The following is a 23838-nucleotide window of genomic DNA, read 5'->3' as shown; positions in this document are numbered from 1 at the left end:
GCCTATAGTCTTAATATTTATTGTATTATGAGCGAGTATCTTTATATGTTTGAAAGCCACTTCAATTATTTTTAAAGCATGAAATTTTAGAATTGTAAAAGATTTTAGAGATTAGCTAATCTGTTATGTTCTCAACTATGAGACATTGCGATAATAAGCAATTTACCCAAATAAATAATGTCAGATCTAAACCAGGTCTCATTTCTCATAACTTAAGTCATCCTCTGTCATGCCACTAGATATAAAAAGCTAAAATTTTCTTCTAAGAAACAATTATCCTGTTTCTCCTATGAGGATGCTTTCTCTAAAGAAACCGATTACATTTACTTTGGGCCAGCATTTCTTAACCTTGGCGCTATTGACCTCTTAGACAAAGTAATTGTGTGGACCATCCTTCTGCATTGTAGGTTGTTTGGTAACATCCCTGGCCAGTAGCACTCCTCTAGTTCATGACACAGAAATGTCTCTAGACATTGTCAAATGTGTCCTAGGGAACAAAATTAGACCTCTGTTGAGAACCATTGCCTTTGGAGTGACAAGCAAAGCATAATAATTATAGAAAATCTGTAAGGCTCTGTCACTGTAATTCCATAGTTAGAGTTTTTAGCTTCAAACTTACTCTTGAGAGTTGGGTTGATGTTAGTTCCATGGACAAGAGCAGAACTAATAACAAGAGAAGTAGGGAATATCTGATTCTGTAAAGTCTCTAAAAAATAAGAATGGAAGAAATTGGAAATATTAGCATGAAAAGTGGGCTCTTGGTATTAGTCATTTGTGTAAGTTTTAGATGTAAAAAGAGAAACATAGGGTATTGACTTGTATTTATGGCTTTTAATGTATCACCGTACATAAAATCAGCATCAACTCTAAAAAATTAACATTGTACCTAGCTTTTATACCTTCCTAATATTATGTGTGTCATAATGCTAATACTTAGATATTAGTATGAGAAGCATTTGTAAAACTGAAATGTATGTCATAATTTTAGAAATAGTCTTCGGTTAGAAACTGAGAAATTAACTTCGCACTGCCTTGAGTGGGACAGGAAGCTTGAATTGGACATTCCAGATGATGGTGAGGGAACATTTATATTTTTTGTTTTAGTTTTGGTTTTTAAAATATGGTTATAGTTATATTTATCTAAAACATAAAGATCTAGAATTGTCCAACTGAATGGTTACATTGTTATTTAAAGCAGCAAGAATTTTTCATATCTCAACATACGTTTGCTAGTATCTCTGTGCTAAGATGGCACATGACTTAAAAGTTTAAGTAATGAGAATATTGATTGTTTTTCCTGAAAATTAGACATTTGCCTATTATTAAATTGACACGAGTGACATCTGTAACTGGTATTATCTAATTAAACAAAAATATTTTTCTGAATGAATATTACCTGAATCAATATGGAACAGATTTTCAGAAAAGTTCCTTAATCTTTCTTATCTGAGAAGCTGTTTAGAAAAGAATCATTTGTGTATTGTCAATGTGAAGTCCTTTATAGATACTGATGTGTGATGAGTTGTTTGCAGTTGAAATCTTATTAAACACAAGGAGAGGTAGAGTGCTGCTGTTTGTGCAGCAATATGTATGAGAATGAATACTAATTTATAGCAGGAATTAAAGCAGATAGTGAAAGCTCAATGTTTGTAAAACAAAATTTTGTAATGGTATTTTTTTGTTTTGCATTAAGGTAAGAATTTGATTCTTTAAGCCCTAGGATATTTATGGTGAGGTCTTCTTATCAGCTGGGGGCTGGCAATAAAAGTCCAGTTTTGTCCTTTAACTTTTAAAAAACCTCATATTTCCTTTAGCTAAAGATCTTATTCGTACAGCTGTTGGGCAAACAAGACTCCTTATGAAAGAAAGGTTCAAGCAGTTTGAAGGGCTGGTGGACAATTGTGAATATAAGCGCGGTGAAAAGGAGACTACCTGTACAGATCTGGATGGATTTTGGGATATGGTTAGTTTTCAGGTATGTGGTCAAGCATTTTCAGTGTATTCACTCTGAGATAGTCTTTTTGAAAATGAAGTTAACAAAAATAAATTATGAATAATGAAAGCTGATTTTTAGGTACCTGTAATACTAAACGAGATATTAGATATTAAAACTGTAAAGCACTATCTAAATTTTAAATACTTTTTTATTTTTTTTTTAAGATTTTATTTATTTATTCATGAGAGACAGAGAGAAAGGCAGAGACAGGCAGAGGGAGAAGCAGGGTCCATGCAGGAAGCCAAATGCGGGACTCGATCCCGGGTCTCCAGGATCATGCCCCGAGCCGAAGGCAGACGTCTAACCTCTGAGACACCCAGGCGTCCCTGATTTATTTATTTTAGAGAGAGAGCATTGGGGGGTGGGGGAGCATGGGTAGAGGGAGAAGAATCTCAAGCAGACTCCTCACTGAGCATGGAACCTGTCATGGGGCTTGATCTCACAACCCTGAGATCATGACCTGAGCCGAAGAGTTGGACGCTTAACCGACTGAGTCACTCAGGTGCCCCCAGCACTGTCTAAATTTTATAACTGATATCCACTTCTTCTCCATGTTATCAGGATGATTTCTATATGGTTTGGAAATTGAGATTATATTCAACTGTTGCATAGACTATAATGACTCTACATTTGAGAAAAATGAACAAAGTTAGTCTTTACTAGTTCAGATCATCTAGCAGTTACTGAGTTCTTACTATGTGCCTGGCATTGTACCAGAAATTTAAAACCAAGGCACATTATCTCTCCCAGAGAAGTTCGTAGCTTATTAGTGAGTCAGACACAACATATAATTCTACTCTAATGTACAAAGTGCTATGATAGAGGGAATCACTAGGGAGATCAAAAAAGGTATGGGAGGAGATGATACTTTTACTTTTTTGATCTTATTTTAGAGATGAACATATAAAATACTTATAAAGGAACCAGTAGTCAATAGTCAATAATCATTAGATGTTTGAGGAAAGCCTTAAACCTGGGAGAGGTGGAGGGAGGCAAAAAGTCAAAGCAAACCTGGGAAGAAAGCTTTTTGGATGGAGGAAATGAGGATAATAAAGGAGAAAACAACTTTTATTTATTTATTTTTTTAAAGATTTTATTTATTCATGAAAGACGCAGAGACATGTGGGACTCGATCCCAGAACTCCCGAATCGCACCCTGAGCTGAAGGCAGATGCTCAACCGCTGAGCCACACAAGCGTCCCAAGAACTATTAATGCGAGTGTTAATATTCTCAAAGAGACTCGAGTGTTAATTTCTCATCTGCCAAATAAGAACAGCTATTAAGAAAAGAACTGTTTGAGACCAACAAAAAAATACTCTTTGAAGATAAAAACTATGAGATTAGAAATACAAGGTCCAATAGAAACGTAGATTGTAAAGTTAAGATCTTCCATAATATGGGGGAGAAGTAAAATAGGAGAGACTGAATAAGCTAAGAAACAGATAAGAAGATAAAGTGGACCAGCCTAGAAGGTATAACATCCAAATAATAGGAATTCTAGAAAAAGAGAATAGAAAAGATAATGAAGAGGAATTGATCAATGAAATAGTTTAAATTTTCCCCCGGAACTGGAGGACCAGATTGAAGGAGCCCATTGAGTGCCCAGCTTCATGGGTCAGAGTAGACCCACAGCAATGCACATGATTAAATATGATTGTACTACTTTGGGGATGAAGAGAAAAATCTAGGGACACCTGGGTGGCTCAGCGGTGTGATCCCGGGGTCCTGGGATTGAGTCCCACATTGGGCTCCCTGCATGGAGCCTTCTTCTGCCTCTGCCTGTGTCTCTGCCTCTCTCGTGTGTCTCTCATGAATAAATAAATAGAATCTTTAAAAAAAAAAAAAAAAAAGGAAAAGAAAAGAAAAATCTAGAAGCTTCCAGGGTGAAAAAACAAGTTTTACACAAAAGGTCAAGAATCAAAATAGCCTTGGATTTCTCAACAGAAACACTGAAAGCTGAGAGAAAAATGCCCTCAAATTTCTGAGGGAAAATAACTTCCAACTTGGAGGCTTGTACCCAGCCAATTACATGTGAGAGTGAAAAGGTACTCTTTAAAAGACACCGAAAGTCTCAAATTTTACCTCCCAAGTTTTCTTTCTTAGGAAACCAAGTAAGAATGTATCTCATAAAAGTAAAGGAATAAACCAAGAATCAGGTGGAGGTGGGACTGATCCTCAAGAGTGGGCTAAGGGAGTTGGGGCTGAGGAGACATGAGGTGATGTGAGGTGTGCAGTTAGGAAGCAGTAGTTGAGATTGGAGCAGGAGGATGCATTGCTCTGTGAGATTGGTCTCTGCAAAGCTTAGCTAAATACAGTACCTGCTTTGTTTGCTTTTTAAATTGTGTTTAATAGATGTATGCAGACTTTAGAGATGAATTGATGATAGATACATAAAAACTAAGCAAATGAAAAGCAAAAACAATGATTCAGTAAAGAAGTGAAGAAAACAATTTCCATTCCTATACAGCCCAGATGTGATTAGTGTTTAGGTAGTCATGATGATGTAAGTGTTGATTTATGACTGGTTTTCTTGTATATTTACCAGTTTTCATAATAATGAGTTGGCTCACTACCATCTTTCAGTAGTGACCAATTAATTTTGTGTTTTTTAGTAGTAGTAATTGATAGATTTGAAGGTTTTTGATGTGTTTATATTGTTTACATTTATCATCTATTGATATTCATTTCCCAACTTTGGCTGATAGGAGCCTCTTCAAGTTGGCTCCTGGAACCTCTTTTTTTCCTTCTTTTTTTTTTCTTTAAGAGCTGTTTGAGATTTAATCTAATACCTAATTAGAATATTTTCAGCATAAAAACATCTTGCCTATGTGCAAGTCAATCCCCATGCCCACTCCCAGCCCCAAGCAACTGACTGTGGATTTGTCTTTTCTGGACATTTCATATTAGATAGAATAATACAATATGTCATCTTTTGTATGTGGCTTCTTTCACTTAGCATGATGTTTTCCAGTTTCCTCCAGGTTGTAGCATGTGTCTGTATTTTGTTGCTTTTCTTTGCTGAGCAGTATTTCATCATATAAATACATCACTCTAGTCACCAGTTGAGGGACACTTGAATTGTTTCCACTTTAGTGATTATGAATAGTCTTACATGAATATTCACATACAAATCTTAGTGTGGACATTTGTTTTCATTACTCTTAGGGTATATATCTCGATATTGCTGGGACATATAGTAAATTGATATTTAACTTTTTAAGAAACTGCCAAGCTATTTTCCAAAGTGATTGTAACGTTTTACTTTCCCATCAACAATGTACTAGTTTTCCTATGACTCCACACCCTCACCAGTACTTGTTATTGTCTGTCTTAGGGAGCCATCCTAGTGGGTGCAAAAATGTTTGCTAAAGTAGTTTTGATTTGTGTTTCTCTAGTGAACAGTAATGTTAATGATCTTTTCATGTGTTATTAGCCATTTATATGTCTTCTTTGGTGAAATTTCTGTTTAAATCTTTTGGCCATTTTTAAATTGATTTTGTCTTTTTATTATTGAGTTGTAAGTGTTCTTTATTCTGGATACAGGTCTTTTATCAAAAACATTATTTGCAAATATTTTTTTCCCAGTTTGTGGCTTGTCTTAATTTTCTGAATGGTGTCTTCTGAAGTATAAACGTTTTTAATTTTGATGGTGTTCAGTTTATCAATTTTTTTCTTCTCTATTATGACTTAGCATCATGTCTAGGAATTCTTTTTGCCTGATGTTAGCTCACAAAGATTTTCCTATGTTTTCTTCTAAAAGTGTTGTAGTTGCACAGTTAGGTATCTGATTTATTTGGAGTTCATTTTTTTGTGTATGATATAGATAAGAGTCTAAGAGTTCATCTTTTCTCTTGTGGATATCCAATTTTCCCAGCACTGTTGTTGAAAAGACTCATTTCCTTGTTGTATTACATTGACACATTTGTTGAACATCAGTTGGTCGTAAGTGTAATCCTGAATCTTTTTGGAATTTAAATTTTTTTCAGGAGAGAGAAACTGAGAGTACATATATGTATAAATACATAATAGGGGGATGTGAAGCATGTTTGCTAAACTATTGACAGTGGTTACTTCTTTGGAGGAGATTTGGAAATACCAGAATGATGAGGATCATATGCTGACAACACTGACTCCATCTTTGGCCCTCTATCTTGTTTATGCCTGAACAATGACCTCTCTTGGGCTACGTGTTCTAGGTCCCGTGGAGATTAACATAAGCCCTTACTGGAATGTGGGAAGGCTTGTTCTGATCTTCCCTAAAGTGGCACACAGAAGGCTCCACTTCAGATAACTAGTAGAGATGAGGATCATACCAGGATAAGGATCATACATTCTCATCCTGCTAGTAGATATAGTACTTGAATCTTTTAAGATGACAGTGTGTCAAGAGAATGAGAAGTCAAGCCACAGACTGAGAGAAAGTATTTGCAAAAGACATTTTGTTTAAAAAAGGGGGGGGGTGGGCATATTGTTCACATTGTATAATTTAGGAAACAAAAGCATCTAGTGTATCTTTCCTACATTTTAATGGTCAAAAATAAATTAGGACAGTTCTATCCTCTCCATGTAGATTCTGGAGCCTGTAAAACCAAAAATAACAGCAATTTTACTATAAGAATGCTTGATTTGAACACTAAATTGAGAATGACTTAGTCTAATTTTATATGCCACGAGTCCAAGTCACCATTCTCAATTGTTTTTGAAGCTTCAGTTCATTAGTTTCTCATATTAATATGGTTAGCATTAATCTGATAAAGTTGTGCTTTATTTACTAACAGATAGAAGATGTAAACCAAAAATTCAACAATTTGACCAAACTCGAGGAATCTGGATGGCAGAACAATAATAATATAAGCAAAAAAGTCCCTCAGGTAAGTTTGTGGTTTTATATCCAAATTTCTAATATAGATTCTTCTACTTTAATGAGTTTTTACTTTTAAGCTTTAAAAACATTTAGCTTCAAATTTTTCATCTTTTTACAAATAAAGTGCCATATATCACTTAACAATGTCCCAATTGCCTTTGAAGAAAGAATAAGGAAATGGTCAACACTAAATTCAGTATTAATTCTGGACAGAAGGAGGTAGGTAGGGGCTATAATTGAATTGGGACACCCAGAGGGCTTCTAAGTTACTAAACAGTGGGTATATGCATGTTTGTTTTATACTTCAAACTGGGCATATCCATTTTGTTTTAATAATAATAGTAGTAGTACATAATTTATATAATACTTTATCTGTGCCAAATATTGTTCCATGTATTTTACACGTATAAACTCATTTAATCATCACAACAGTCCTGTGAAGTCGGTTCTGTTCTCCCCATTTTACAGTTGAGAAACCTGACATCCAGAAATCACTTGCCAAAAGTGGAGCTGGGTTTCAAGGCCAGACTTTCTCACTCCAAAATCTGTGTTCTTAATCAGGACACTATGCTTCTTCTGTGTTTTATATGCTCTTTTGAGTGATCTAGTTCAACGTGAAAGAATTCTTAAATAGCAAAGAGGAACAATGGCACTTTAGAGCATCTATCTTCTTCCCTGTGTGTTCTCTAAATTTTCTTATTTTCTCTGTAAAATTTGCTTTGTTAACATGATAGATTACATTCTTGTCTACTTGTTGCCAGTAATGTTTTGAACTCAAAGTTTGTGACCAGATGGATGCTTCTCAAACTACCTTACAGCGTTGCCAGTTCTTCTTCATATTTTAGAAGAATACCTTTGGTTGTAGAATCGGGTTTCTAAATTAGCACTTTATTATTGTGTAATGTAATCCAAATAAAATCTCTGTTTTAAATCCTATCGTAGGAGTTTTAGGATGGTAGAGTATTAAAAGAACCTATTACAAAGTCATTTTACTAATGAAATCTCATGACAATTGACTAAATTAAATGAATGGATTTCAGATCTATTAACAGTAAAGAATACTGGAACATTTTGGAGCCCCTGTGGGTATCTCTTATTGAGTACCTGGTTCCGGGAACATTAATATCCTGAGCGCTGCAGATAAGGGCTGTGTCAGTATAGCGTTCTATGAGAGCCTTGTAATTCTGTCTTTGATCACCAGGTGTCTCTCTTCTCTTACTTTATTCTACAGGCTACTGTTAAGATTATGGAACTGTTACCTATACTTTGATACTTTTCCCTCTGACCTCTTATTCATTGATCTCTCATTCCATGAGTTAGCCTTGTTTTCTCCCTTCCTCTCTTTTACATCAGTTTTTAGACATGTTTAAGGGTCTTTGTTTCCATTAAAGAAAAAAACCACTCGTGATGTTCTCAACTCCCAAGCACAGGCAAGCATCTGGAATAAGTTGTCTATTCTGTTGCTACTATATTGGTTCTTATCTCTCCAACTCCCTGCGTTTCAGCTTCACCCCTCTCTCTGCCTCTAGAACAGTTATCACTAAGGGTATTGATTCTCTAGTTGCAGAGTTATCAGATATGTACTTATAAAATCCAGTCCCTCTGCAGGATTAAATATGGTTGATTCCTTCCTTCTTGAAATTATGTTCTGATTTTCCTCCTGCCTCTGTGCCCGTTCTTCAATCATGTTTGCAAGTTTGTTTTTCCATTTATCCCTTACATGTTTCGTGAAATTCACATTCCTAACTCAACTCTGTTTTTCCCTTCCACATTCTTCCTGTGCAGCCTTACCCATCCTGTGATGAGTCCCAAATCTTTATTTCAAACTAGACTTACTGCTAAGCTCTAGCTCTATATATCTTGACTCCATGTACCTTAAAATCAGGATGTCCCAACTGAAGTCACCCGCACATGCATCCCTGTTTCTTGATCTAAGAGAATCATCCCACTAGGTGTCTAAGGTAGGAACCTGGCTGTCTTCTTTAGTCCTTTCTCTGTTTCACCATCTCCACCCCCCACACATCCAGCAGATTGCTAAGTCCTCTCAATTTGCCCCCTTAAATATCTCTTGAAGCCATTCACATTTTTCCATTTTTCCTCCTTAACCTAACTACTGTCCTCTTTTCCAAGTATCAGTGCAGTGGTGTCGTTTCTAACTGGCTTGTAACCCTCTAATCCGTTCTCTGGGCTGTAGACAGAATGACCTTTCTGAAACACAAAGCCAGTAATGTTAATCTCCTGATTAAAAATCATCGGTAAGCTCTATTCCTTTGTCCTCTGTATAAATGTAGCTCCTTAAAAACAGTTATGTGCAAGGGATTTTTTAATCTAGCTGTTGCTTATCTCCTCCCAGCTCCTCTGTGCTTTCTTTTGCTTCCAGCTCTGCACCCACTCCTTTCCTCAGCTCATCTTGAGGTTAGCTTGACTGTGATTCCAGACCAGGGGCTACTTCCTGTCAGCCTTTCTCGATGACTCTGAAGATTGATTTGGGCGATAGTCTTGTGTTCTCTTACAGCTGTTGGATTTTGTCTGAATCATGACATTTATTATTCTTAGTGTCCATATCTAGCCCTTCCTTAAGCTGGGAACTCCTTGAGGGCAGGGGACTTTGTCCTTCACCTTTTGACCCCCAGCATTTTTAGCACATATGAGGAACCTGATTAGTATATGATGAGTGTGTTAAATATTTTATGCACGCTTTAATTATTTTTCTTATAAGATGATAATGAGTAGCTTTAAGAAGTGTCATAATTTTTCTTTGCAGAAGAAAGTTGTCTCAGGGGTAGCAAGTAAACCCAAACAGGATGATGATGGAAGAATTGCAGCTAGAAATCGCCTTGCAGCCATAAAACATGCAATGAGAGAGAAGATGAAGCAGAAAGAACCTGTGGAGGCAGCGGCCTCTGTAATGCCAAAGGAAGTTGATAAAATAGTGTTTGATGCTGGATTTTTCAGAATTGAAAGTCCTATTAAATCCTTCTCAGGTTAGTTTTTTCTCTAAGACTCCTTGAGAGAAATACTCAGGTTGGACAGGAGCTCGTATGAGAGGTCACAAATAGTGTTCACATGAAGGCCTACAAACTCTCTGAGTCTGGAAAATAGACTACATGCTCACTCACACAGGCAAGGTATGTTTTGATGCATATGATTAGATTGCTTTAAGTGTGATGCATCTTCTAAAATGACTTTTATATTTTCTAAGTGATTTCATATCTGTTATTATGGCTTAATGCCACAATCCTGTGAGGTAGGTCCCAGGATCCCAAGAGGTAAGAGACATGATGGAAGCATGAGAAGTTAGGTGATTTTCCTCAGGTTAGTTAGTTGGATTAGAATTTAAGATGCAAAGCATCTCAGGCTACCTTAAAATAAGGCTCTTAAAAATAAAATTAAGCCATCCCCCTTCTTTTGTTGGGCTTTAAAATGAAACTTACAGGGACGCCTGGGTGGCTCTGAGGTTGAGCACCTGCCTTCTGCTCAGGACGGGGTCCCCCGAGTCCTGGGATTGAGTCCTGCATCCCTCTGCCTGTGTCTCTGCCTCTCTCTCTTGGTGTCTCTTATGAATAAATAAAATCTTTTAAAAAGTCAATGAAATGAAACTTACAGAAAATGGAATTCGATTTAATTTTGTATTTAGAACTTATGCTCAGATTTCATAAAAAACAGTATATGTACTAATTTCCTTTTTTCTTTTTTTAAAAGATTTTATTTATTTATTCATGAGAGACACAGAGAGAGAGGCAGAGACACAGGCAGAGGGAGAAGGAGACTCCATGCAGGGAGCCCAGTGTGGGACTCGATCCCGGTACTCCAGGATCACGCCCCAGGCCGAAGGCGGTGCTAAACCGCTGAGCCACTCAGGCGTCCCAATGAACTAATTTCCTAATTTAAAAATATTCCAAAATTGAACACCAATAAAAAATAAATTTATAAAAATAAAAAAAATTAAATTAAAATTAAAAAAATGAAAATATTCCAGTGAAACTGACTTTTAATATTTCAGGAAACCTTTATTATGATTTTCTTTCTTATGATTTCTCAATAGCTATTTTTCACAGGCTGTCTTTATTAGATTGAATTTGTATATCTAGATTGAAATTACTTATTTATAAGCCACATAATGAGAGGTCATAGCTGAAGTCATCTCTTTGGTAAATCTTGGTAGGCGCTCTGTCAGTGCTTTAAGTGTTACATGCTTGTTTCCAAGGAGAAAGGGGCCAAATCCTCTTCAGGTACAAATCAGCTGAAGGGACTTTTTTCCCCTATTATTTAACTGTGTCCATGGGGATGTTTTCTGAGCATAAACTTGGGCTGCTATGTAATATTTACATTAAAGTGTCAGTTTAGGGCAGTCCCAATGGTTCAGCAGTTTAGCACTGCCTTCAGCCTGGGGCATGATCCTGGAGTCCCAGGATCGAGTCCCACGCTGGGCTCCCTGCATGGAGCCTGCTTCTCCTGCCTGTGTCTCTGCCTCTCTCTCTCTCTCTCTCTCTCTTATGAATAAATAAATTAAATATTTTAAAAAATAAAATGTCAGTTTAGAGGCACTTGGGTGGCTCAGTGATTGAGCGTCTGCCTTTGGCTCAGGTCGTGATCCCGGGGTCCTGGGATCAAGTTCTTCATCAGGCTCCCCACAGGGAGCTTGCTTCTCCCTCTGTCTCTGAAAATAAATTTAAAAAATAAAGTGTCAATTTATCACCTGATCTAATGTCAATTTAGATATCACACCTAGTGTGGTCTGGTTTGTATCCTTTAAGCAGCTGCACTTCTTAGGACCCTAGGAATTGCCTCCTTGCTGCTAACTACCCGAGGAACTCATCACTGTGTATTCTTTCATGCACTCAACTTGGCATTTACGACTGGGAAGATTAAAGTTTATGACCCAAATCTATCTTGTTAAAATTGAGTTTTAGTTACAGAGCTCATGGTTTTGTATAAGGCTTATTACAGAAGTCCCCCAGAAAAGCCTCTCACTCCATTTGTCACTCCCTAGAGGCAACCACTTTTAGTTCCTGAAGGAGTCTTGAAGTCTTGAGTTATTTGACTATATATTTTTTTTTCTCAAATTGTGTAAATTTTATTTTTGTGAATTGTTCCCGTGATTCACTCTCCTCAGTTCTCTCTGATCTTTCATTCAGAAATACCTATTTTGTTTTTTTCCGGGTAAATAGACTATTTTTATAATTTTTCCTGTATTTGTTTCTACTTCCTGGATTTCCTCAACTTTCATGTTAGCTCTCGTGGTTGTTTATTATTTTTTGGTTCTGCTCTCATGGTATAAATTCCCAAGTGCTCTTTCTCCTACTCAGAATGTTCCATGTTATAACGTTCTGTTCTTGTTTGCTAAGTGCACTGTCTTACCTTTCTGAGGATGGTAATGATAGCTTTTATGTTTTCTTTCCCTGTCCAGTCAGTATTTGTTCTAGGATACTTGCATTTGTTTGGTTTGGGTTTCCATCTTTTGTATTAGAGGCTTTTCTTGGACATCTGGTGATATTCACTACCTACTTGCGGTAAAGAGCAGGTTTCTGGGGATCCCTGGGTGGCGCAGCGGTTTAGCGCCTGCCTTTGGCCCAGGGCGCGATCCTAGAGACCCGGGATCGAATCCCACGTCGGGCTCCTGGTGCATGGAGCCTGCTTCTCCCTCTGCCTGTGTCTCTGCCTCTCTCTCTCTCTCTCTGACTATCATAAATAAAAATTTAAAAAAAAAAAAAAAAAAGAGCAGGTTTCTGCCCAGCAGCACATGGGTCACAGAGTCTTTACTCTGGAGTGATGTAGCTGTGCTATAGTGCTAGGCACCTACACATCACTATATTTCATTCTTTTCTCAGGGGCTAGTCAGATTCCCCAGAAAGATTCTTCCAGTCTGCTACCTAGGGAGTAAAATTCTGGCTTGTCAGCCTTTTAGGAGCCAGGTAGGAGGAAAAAACTGAGCATCTCAACAGTTTGTTTCTGATCCCCTTTTTTCCATATAGTACTAATCTTTCAACCTTACCTGGTATCCCCTAGACCAGAGACCTTCTTTTTCCCCTTTTTCAGGAAATAATCTTCTAGTTTTCTGGTTTGGGTGGTGGTGGAGGCAAGGGGCATGTTGACAGTTGCCTACCTGTGCAAAATGAGGAAAGGGCTCTATTTGTTCTTTAAACTGACTTTGAACGATCTTCCTGCTTTTAGCTACATTTTCATCTCTGCTTCCAGACATACTTGAGGCCACCAATTCTTTTGAGTGATGCTGTGGTATATATTGGGTTGATTCTCCTCTTCCCTGACTGGGACTAGTGGCTTAGAATTTATTTTCTTGGGTCTACTAAATAATATCCCACTCACTCATCTACATTACAATTTCCAAAGTTTTCTGGTTATTATTGTCTCTTTTTTTTGGTTCCCTTTGTCCTTGAAATTGTATTTCAAATTTAAAAAGCTGCTGAGTAGGGGCACCTGGGTGACTCAGTCAGTTATAAGTATCTGGCTTCTGCTCAGGTCAGGGTCCCTGGGTCGGGGATCAAGTCCCACATTGGGCTCCCTGCTCAGGAGTCTGCTTCTCCCTCTGTTCCTCCCCCACCCCCATCTCATTCTCTCTCTCTCTCTCTCTCTCAAATAAATAAAATCTTTAAAAAAAAAAAAAGCTAGTGAGTAGAAGGGTGGGGGGACGACTCTATCCTTAGAACATTCTGCCTTTTAACATGATCTCTGTTACTGCTTACAGTAGTGGGATGTTAAGAGGAAACAGAATCTAATGTGTGTGTTCAGTCCTATATTTAACTAAAAATCTCAGGCATTTGTCTTAAAAAAAACATTTTATGGGGGATGCCTGGGTGGCTTAGCGGTTTAGCGTCTGCCTTCGGCTCAGGGCAGGATCACAGGATCCGGGATCGAATCCCACATCGGGCTCCTCACAGGGGGCCTGCTTCTCCCTCTGCCTGTGTCTCTGCCTCTCTCTCTCTCTCTCTATGTCCCTCATGAATAAATAAATAAAATCTTTTTAAAAAATTTTAAAAGGGCAGCCCCAGTGGCTCAGTGGTTTAGCATCACCTTTGGCTGGGGGGTGGGATCCTGGGGACCCGGGATCAAGTCCCATGTCGGGCTCCCTGCATGGAGCCTGCTTCTCCCTCTGCCTGTGTCTCTGCCTCTCTCTCTCTCTCTCTCTCCCCCCCCCCTTTCTCCCTCTCTCTCTTTCTGTGTGTGTGTGTGTGTGTGTGTGTGTGTCTCATGCATAAATGAATGGAATCTTTAAAAAAAAAAGTTAAAATAAAAAAATAAAATAAAACATTATAAAATGGGAAAAAGAAACTGGTTGGTGGTAGGCTAATAGGACTTGGACTATCTTCCTGGATATAATGAAAAGTGAATGAAAGAGCTTTTTGATACTGAGATGATTTCTCTCCTTTTCTAGGACTTTCTATCTCTTCTGAATGTCTTTCTCAAAGACTTAGGACACCGAAGTCTGTCAGCAAAACTGTGTCTGAGAGCAGAGCTAAGATGGACCATCTAAGGCAGACTATGTCACCACAGAATCCTGATCCTCAAAGCACCAAAAGTGAGCATGTTGATAAGGAGACTTTGCTTTCAACTATTCCTAAAACCAGGTATTTCTTTCATGTGCTATTATTAAGAGTGTAACAGATGCTGGAGGGGTGCCTGGGTGGCTCACTTGGTCAAATGTCCAACTCTTGGTTTAGGCTCAGATCATGATCTTATTGGTGGTGGGATCAAGCCCTGCTTGAGGCTCTCTGCTCAGCAGGGAGCCTGCTTGAGGATTCTCTCCCTGAGCACCCTGCCACTCATACACATGCATGCTTTTGCACATTCTCTCTCTCTCTAAAAACAAGTATATCTTTAAAAAGGGAGCCTGACATGAGACTCGATCGTGGGTCTCCAGGACCAGGCCCTGGGCCGAAGGCGGTGCTAAATCGCCGAGCCACCCAGGCTGCCCTTCTGTTTTCTAAATGAGGGAACTAAGGCTTATAATTTCAGATCGAAAATTGGTTATATTTAGATATGCAAAGTAAATTCTGCAGATCTGAGAAGAAAAGTAATACAGTGTTGTTTGGTGCTAAACACACTGCAACTTTGCTGCTTAACAGATCTGAGCTCAAAACCAGTTCTGTGGCATAATAGCTGTGAAACTTTGGGACAAATTGACAAATTTAATTAACTCACTTAGCTTCAGTTTTATCATTTATGAAACAGCAGTGTGAATACTTCCCTGCAGGGTCCTTGAGAGGTAGGCACTTTTGTACCAACATCTCCTGAAAGTGCCTTACAGGGCGCCTGGGTGACTCCATTGGTTAAGCATGTGCCTTGGACTCAGGTCATGATCCCGGGGCCCTGGGATCAAGCCCTGCATTGGGCTCCCTACTCAGTGGGGAATTGGCTTCTCCCTTTTTTCCCTGCTCATGCTCTCTCACACAAATAAATCTTAAAAAAAAAAAAAAAAAAAAAGTGCCTCGCAATTGCTTTTTTTTTTTTTTTTTTTTATGATAGTCACAGAGAGAGAAGGAGAGAGAGGCAAAGACATAGGCAGAGGGAGAAGCAGGCTCCATGCACCGGGAGCCTGATGTGGGATTCGATCCGGGGTCTCCAGGATCACGCCCTGGGCCAAAGGCAGGCGCCAAACCGCTGCGCCACCCAGGGATCCCTCGCAATTGCTATCTTGACAGATAGCAGAGCATAAATAAAAGAGAGCTAATCTGTACTAATGAATTATGTGCTAGACATGGTTCTGGGTTATTAACATGTATTATCACATGTAATCTTCAAAACAGCCCTATGAGGTACTAGATCAACATTTTTCAAGTGAGATAACTTGAAAAATGAGTAACTTGCCCATATTCAGCTTATAATTGGTAAAACTGAATGCTGCCTCTATTCTTTCTGCTGCAGAGTACTGCTTCTGCACAAATGCATCAAAATTACCTATATAGTCCTTGTTCATGGAATATAAATATACCAAAAATCTGATAGGAAAGAGATACTTGAGAGTAAATGGAAAATAAAATTATAGTCTGGAGCCAAGAGACGACTCTTCTATCACTAATTTGGAGATAGAACAGCATTAAATACTCAGCCATTACAGCAAAGAAGGTTGTCAAAAAAAAAAAAAAAAAAAAGCAAAAAACCCCTGTGAATTGAAATAGAGGAAACAAATCAAAGTTTTTGCTCTTAAATGTTTCATGGAACAAATTTTAAAATTTCAAATTGTATATACCAAGGTATAGTTAGCCTTTGTGGAGACTAAATATTTTAGATGTTCTAGAAATCTATGGATTATAAAATACCAGTTTGTCATTTCTTAAATGCAAGTTGCTTTACTTTATATATATTCTCTAGTTCATTATCTTGTGCTAAGAAGATCCATAGTTGTATTTAAGAGATATTACCAAAAAAAAAGATATTACAAGTATTCTTTTTTTATATATTACAAGTATTCTTTAAATTTTTTTTTACTTAATTCCAAAAAATAGTCCTGAAAGAGCATCTTACACATAAACAACTTTGTGCAGTAAAGGCAAAGTGGAGCTGGAAACTAGAAATTTAGGATATGTTTTTTTTAAATGTCTTGCAAGAGTTTGAGACATATTTCTAACTAAATACAAGTTAAAACTTTGAGATTGGAATATATTAAGCTATAACAAGTAAATCTTGCCAACTCCAGCTATATAATAACCTAGTTGCTTTGACCCCCAGGAGTTGACTTTATTCTAACCTTTCTCTAGTATGTATGTAGCTCTAGATTTGGCTGAGGTTCAAAAGATTGTTGTTAAACTGAGCAATAATGGTAACAGGCTGTGGGCTATCTGGTGAAGAGTACATCCAGTCTGTGTGGCCAACCTGCTATAACTAGTCTCTAAAACTAACCTATTTGGACCAGGCTCCATCTTTGACCCATGAAGGATAATATCAAAATACAAGTAGAAGACGTCGGGCTCCCGGCATGGAGCCTGCTTCTCCCTCTGCCTGTGTCTCTGCCCCTCTCTCTCTCTCTCTCTCTCTATCATAAATAAATAAAATCTTAAAAAAAAAAATACAAGTAGAAGGATAGCCATATGTTTAATTATCTGATTATCTCCTTTTTTTCTTCTATAGGAACAGCACAGAAGATGCTCAGTGTCCTGGGTTACAGGGTTTAATTGAAGTAAATGATGTAAGTCCTGGGACACCCGGGTGACTCAGTGGTTGAACATCTGCCTTCAGCTCAGGGTGTGATCCCAGGTCCAGGGATCAAGTCCCTCATCAGGCTCCCTGCTTCTCCCTCTGCCTGCAGGGAGCCTGCTTCTCGCTCTGCCTGTGTCTCTGCCTCTGTCTGCCTCCCTCTGCCTGTGTCTCTGCCTCTCTCTGTGTGTCTTCCATGAGTGAATGAATAAAATCTTTTTTAAAAAAAATAATGTAAGTCCTATTCCAGTAGAGTAGATAGCCATTTATGTTATTAGTAGTAACTCCATAAGCAACTCCCAGAATGTCCACTGGAACTCTCAACCAGTCATATAAAATGATAATTCTTGTTTTAAAGGCCTTTTGGCTTGTTTGAAACCATTGTTTCATTTTGTGTTCTTTAACTCACATCAAGATTATTTTTTTAAATAGTTTTATTATAACAGCCACACTTAAGTATTATATCTGGCTGCTTTTACAATACAGTAGTGGAATTGAGTAATTGTGGCAGAGATTTTGTGGTTCACAGAGCCTAAAATATTTAGCATCTGGCCCTTCACAAAAGATGTTTGCCATTTGAGCTCAGGTCATGATCCCGGGGTCCTGAACTGGAATATCATAAGCACTTGCTGAAGAAGCTTTCCTTCAATCATATTATTGCTATAATATTCTTTGAATTAATGGTTTAAGATGCAAGGTAGTAGAATTTATACTGTTCAGAATGTCATTCTTCTGTTTTTAATAGCACTAAGACTTTTATTATTTGTTCTAATTTTTGGTAATTAAAAACATTTTTTGCTTACAGAATGCAAACAAGATAAACTTTGAGATGGCTTGTTTACCCAGTGAAAGAATGGATTTGCCCTTTCTTGCTGGTGAAGTGGCTGATGATATTAATACTAATAAAAAGAAAGAAATTCCAGATGTTATAGAAGGACTGGAACTACATTCTTCAGTTACAGCACAGGATATTTTGATGAGCAGCCCTGAAAAAAATATACCATCACAAAATAACATCTTACAGGAAGAGAAAACCAAAATTTCTCAGTCAGGTGAGGCCTTTTAAATATATTTGGTTGAGACTTTGTTCAATAAATGAACTTAGACTAATACATAGATTATCATGACTACTTCTGGGTACCAGTTTGTAAGAGTAAAGGTTGAAAAATGGGCATCACAATAAATACCTTAAAAGAATTAGTATGTGTTGTAGTATCCCACTGTACATCTCAAACCTTTTGAAGTATACCTATTAAAAACAATGGCTACTACTCCATGTTGGAGATAAGTAGTATTGTAACTTAGACTTATGGATTCTTCATTGTTGTAAAGACTCAGAGAAATTCCCCAAAGTTAATTTTTTTTAGTTTACCTCGTCAACACACATCCTCAAACCTTTCTTTAAAATGCCCTATTTTTCTTTCATAATGCCTTTTCCTATCTACTTTATTGTGATTGTTCTGCAATAGGAAATGGCTCTTGTACTTTTGTTATGGTACAATGTATGATAGTTTCACCTATTTTTATCTGCTACTCAGTGCTGCTGTTCTGGTTGGGGCCTACAGCAAAATAAACATAACCTTGGCCAGACACCTAAGGTACTCACTCCAGCTGTGTTCTTTACAGAGATGCACCAGGCAAGGTATGGGCAAAGGGTACAGAGCTTCCATGCCTTCCAAATGCACAGCTCTCCCCAAATCTCCACATATTCACCAACCTGGATGTCCAGTGGTACCTTTAATATTACAGGCATGCGATTTGTTTATAGACAACTCTTTATGCTGAATTTAAGGATGAGAATTTTACTAAAAAATTTAAGTACATCTAAAAAAATGCTGTAGCATAAGATGACCTCTTTTTGTCTTAGCATTTCATATATGGAGCTTTTCATCATTTTTGTCCATTTCTAACACTTGACTGTAAGGATATCCTTAAAAAGTTAAGTTGGGGTTTTCAGGTTTTTGTTTTGTTTTTTCAGTATTTGATACTAGAAGCCTCACGACTGAACGCCATCTTCTTGATTCGGTAAGTTTTCCAACTTAATTTGAAAAATTCCTTTATATTCTAGATGTGTTTTATAAAATGGTGTTACTTTTCAATTTGTGTACAAAGTTGGTTTAGAATTTGCATGTTATTGTCTCATTTACTGTGAAATCCATTTGATACTCATTTTTCTCAAAATGGGGAAAAAATGTCATGTTTTTAACTTTAAAATATAGCATGTTTTAATACTGAATTCTGAAGATTTATTTCCCTATATAATTTATATATCAAATTTGTTATGACATTGGTTGAATGCTTAAATATCTAATTGTAGCTGGGGTTATGCTAGGTATTTCTAAGTGATATAAGAAAAAATAAGGCAAGGTTTCTGCCTTTAGAAACGCGCAATTCAGAAGATAATGTCTTACCTTTAGTCATCATTATTTTCATTTTAATTATTTTATTTATTTATTTTTTTAGATTTTATTTTTATATATACCAGAGAGAGAGGAGAGAGCAGGGTTGGACAGGGGTTGGGCAGGCCAGAGGGAAAAAGAGAAGCAGACTCCCCACTAAGCAGAGAGCCCAATATGAGGCTCATCCCAGGACCCCTGGGATCATGACCTGAGTCAAAGGCAGATGCTTAACTGACTGAGCCACCCAGATGCCCCCACCTTAATTCTTTTAGATATATATATCCTGCTATTTTATTTGGAGGCTCCCCAGCCTATACTTTTGGTGACCTCTTGCTTCTGCATCTAGTTCAAACATTAGCTCTTCTATGAAGACTGCCTGGAAAATCTTTCATCTCTCTTATATTAATTTATATATAGGTATAGGCGCACAATGCACATGCTTTAATCTCTTATTAAGAGTATAATTTGGGGGAGCCTGCTTCTCCTCCTCGCTTGTGTTCTCTTCATGATCCCTGTCTCTCTCAAATAAATAAATCTTTAAAAAAAGTAAAATATGAATACTATATTCCCAAAATATATTATAATTTTAGGAATCCATTTCCCTTATAGGCTGGAAATTCCTCTTTAGGCAGAGCTGATTCATATGGCACTGTGGCATGAATGAAATAGTGCTCTCTCGCCTACTGAGTGTTTACAGCAGTGCTCTTCAGCCCTGCCCCCCAGATATTTTTATTTCAACAGTCTGGAGTAGTACCTTTATCAGGTGATTCTAATGTTAATGAGGTTGACAACCCTGATTCATAGCCTTACCTTGAAAATTTCCAGGGCCAGTTGCTAAAATGGGTCAGGAAATGGCCTCGGTTTGTTATTCTTTGATCTCAGAATATAAACAATTCATTAAGGCAAAAGTAGGATAAGGCTAAAAGAACAATAATCTGTGTTAACCTCATGAATCCTGGCAAATACTTGGCTTCCTTAAGCCACTGATTCCTTAAGGACCTCTGTATATGTTGGCTTTCATTATTTTCAAACATGCCTTGTTTATGTGCAGGCTTCTGGGCTACCCTGTGTCTCAGGAGCAGAATGAAATGTGTCACTGTGACCTGTACTGTGTACTTTCTTGATCTTGGAGTCAGGGATTTCAGCATAAGGTCAATTGATATAAATCTGATTTAAGCCTGTTCCCAGATCTGAACTCTGAATACTTGGTTCTGATAATGTAGGATAGTACAAATAAATTTGGAATTTAGTGTATCATAATATTTTGTTTTATACTAATACTATGATTAAAAAGTGCTTCATAGTTATCTCTTATGCATTATCTCGTTGCCAAATCTTAGTACTTTATAATCTCCCTATGAATTCTTTTCTACTTTCATAAATATTAGAACTTAGACTTATTAATTTTATTTTTCATAGGTCCACCTGTCTATTTTGGACCCAAATTAATACTTGCTTCTGTAGCATCACTTGAACCAGTTATAGGGCCCCAGAAGAACAAAGAAAAGGATCCTAGTAGGATCACATTAGTAAAAAGCCTATTAAATGCAGTTATATGGATTAGGATTTGTGGAATCTGTGTCAGTGGCTTAAGATACGGCCTTAATTTTATTCATCCTACATCTATCACTGAAGTCCATTTACATTTACTAGTCACCCTTAAGACATATGTACCTAATATACCTTTTTAATTAAAAAAAAAAAAGTATATATGTGAAATTAGATCCACTGGTAAGTAGCAAAATCATTGTGCTATTGATTTATTACTATATACAGAAAATGTTATTTCTGTTATTAATTAAGCTACTATTAACTTGCAATGTCGAAGGCTCAATTGCTGAAACCCTTGATGTAATGACTTCTCTGAATTCACTCTCTAGCCGGACCTAAACTGCAGTACTACCTTCACTTGGGTGGAGAGGAAACATCAAGATCATATCAGACACATTTCCTTTGGTGGTAACTTGATTGCCTTTTCACCTCTAAGGCCCTTCAGTGATAAACAACCAGAAGAATTTTGAATTTAAAAATAAGTCCAAACATTTTTTTTCATATTATCAATGTGATATATTGTTAGCATATTGAAAATTAAAGAGCGTGCATTTGTATTCACTTCTAGTCAGTCAATTTACATAGTGTCATAAAATGTTTTAATATTCAGTGTTCATTGAAGTGTGTTTTAGATATGATAGTGTTTCTCGAGGGAAGTGGGGAATATTTTGTACATTAACTATGCAGAATAAAAGATGTACTTTACCCTGCCTCTCTTGTTTAAAATGTATAAGCTTGGGATGCTTGAGTGGCTCAGTGGTTAAATGTCTGGCTTCTGCTCAGGGCGTGATCCTGGAGTACTGAGATCAAATCCCACATTGGACTCCCTGCATGCAGCCTACTTCTCTCTCTGCCTCTGCCTCTGCCTCTCTCTCTCTGTCTCTTATGAATAAATAAAATCTTTAAAAGAATAAAATGTATAAGCTTAAAGTTAAGTGTACTTACTCAGAGCTTATGAACATTCAACTATTATAGGGGCCCACTCAATCTTTGCCTTTTCTTTTCATTTTCCCCTTGATATAACTGACAGCCTTAGAAGGAAATGCCTTCTTCTCTTGAAAAGAATTATATCAATCATTGAATGTGTTTGAAGTATTTTCTCTTTTGTAAAGCTCTCAATTACAGGATTGTAGAAGGCAGGGCCATAACAGCACCAAGACTCATAGAGGCTAGAACTTGTAACCAGACCCGAGTCCAATTATTTCTACCTCTAAATGAGTTAGGGTTGGAGGGAGTCACCAAACAAGCAGCACCTTTAGAAACTCATTAAGGGTTTTCAAAAAGAAAAGAAAACCCATGCACTTTGGTTGTCAGTGAAAGGTATGTTATGCTTGTGGGAGAGGTAGTATTATCAAGACCATGTGAGCCCTCACCCAAGGCTATGTGAGGTGCTGGCTTAGAAGAGTTCTCAGGGCAGCCTGGGTGGCTCAGTGGTTGAGCAGCTGTGTCTTTTAGATTTTATTTATTTATTCATGAGAGACATACCGAGAGAGGCAGAGACACAGGCAGAGGGAGAAGCAGGCTCCATGCAGGGAGCCTGACATGGGACTCGATCCTGGGACTTCAGGATCGCGCCCTGGGCCAAAGGCAGGAACTAAACCGCTGAGCCACCCAGGGATCCCCCCAAATAAAATCTTTAAAAAAAAAAAAAAAAAAAAGTTCTCAGAATGCCTAATCTTACCAAAAGATAAAAAGCAGCTTTAACAGTCCATTAATGAATAATTCAAGCAAGACATGAAGAACAAAGAAACATATAAAAGTTAGGGTTTTCTAAGGGCCCAAGCATATGACCATGCAAAAGAAGTTGGTGCAAAGTAACCCAAAGACTTAGAATCTGTATAAAGCAATATGAAGGGACACCTGGGTGGGTCAGCAGTTGAGTGCCTGCCTTCAGCCCAGGGCGTGATCCTGGAGTCCCCGAATCAAGTCCCACATCGGATCAGGCTCCCTGCATGGAGCCTGCTGTGTCTCTGCCTCTCTCTCTCTCTCTCTCTCTCTCTCATGAATGGATAAATAAAATCTTAAAAAAAAAAAAGCAATATGCAACATAATAAAATAATATATGCCCTCAACGATAAAGCAGATGAGAGTAAAAAGTGTGATCTTTTTTGTGTCTGTGGGTTTAATAAGATGTACTATTGTTCAGAGAACTTTTGGCTGTTTAGTAATAGTAACATGAACTGAAACTGGCTTAATAACAGGGAAGTTTATTTTTACAAGTTGTCAGGATGATTCCAGGCACTTTATAATCAACAACTCAATGATTGCATCAAGGTCCATCATTATGTTCATAGTTCCTTCTGTCATCCTTTTGTATGGGATGACATACAAAAGGACATGCTGGGTCCTTTTGGGGTCACATATATGGCTAGCATATTGAAAATCGAAGAGTATGTATTTATGTTCACTTGTATTAATTTATATAGTATCAGGGATCCCTGGGTGGCGCAGCGGTTTAGCGCCTGCCTTTGGCCCAGGGCGCGATCCTGGAGACCCGGGATCGAATCCCACGTCAGGCTCCCAGTGCATGGAGCCTGCTTCTCCCTCTGCCTGTGTCTCTGCCTCTCTCTCTCTCTCTGTGTGTGACTATCGTAAATAAATAAAAATTAAAAAAAAAAATTTACATAGTATCATAAAAGGTTTTAATATTCAGCGTTCATAAAAGTATGTTTTAGATAGGATAGTGTTTCTTGGGAAGTGGGAATATTTTGACAATCCCTTTGGGATTGTCTTTAATCAGGATTCCTTATTTTGTCTAGGATTATACTTAAATAAAACCATGACTATTAGGAAACAGGGAATGAATGGGTAAGCAGCCATCAGTGTGCCCTACAACTAAAGTGTTCTTAGTTAGGCTATTGGACTGTAGAATTAT

At 37.6% G+C, this 23838-nt stretch overlaps 1 protein-coding gene across 1 annotated transcript in view; it reads left to right on the top strand.

Annotated features, from left to right (window-relative positions):
• Positions 1 to 21673, top strand: part of DLGAP5 (DLG associated protein 5) — a 39393-nt gene extending 17720 nt beyond the window's left edge. Inside the window, exons 11-19 of the mRNA XM_072838658.1 lie at positions 989 to 1074; positions 1815 to 1975; positions 6776 to 6868; positions 9626 to 9845; positions 14255 to 14447; positions 16948 to 17005; positions 17819 to 18065; positions 18992 to 19038; positions 21293 to 21673. Coding sequence (XP_072694759.1) covers positions 989 to 1074; positions 1815 to 1975; positions 6776 to 6868; positions 9626 to 9845; positions 14255 to 14447; positions 16948 to 17005; positions 17819 to 18065; positions 18992 to 19038; positions 21293 to 21433 — 1246 coding nt within the window. The 3' untranslated portion in view covers positions 21434 to 21673. The remainder of the gene's footprint in view (positions 1 to 988; positions 1075 to 1814; positions 1976 to 6775; positions 6869 to 9625; positions 9846 to 14254; positions 14448 to 16947; positions 17006 to 17818; positions 18066 to 18991; positions 19039 to 21292) is intronic.
• The last annotated feature ends 2165 nt before the right edge of the window (positions 21674 to 23838 follow it).

Source organism: Canis lupus, chromosome 9 (assembly GCF_048164855.1).
Source record: "Canis lupus baileyi chromosome 9, mCanLup2.hap1, whole genome shotgun sequence".
Lineage (NCBI taxonomy): Eukaryota > Metazoa > Chordata > Mammalia > Carnivora > Canidae > Canis > Canis lupus.
This window is presented reverse-complemented; position numbering and strand designations above follow the sequence as displayed.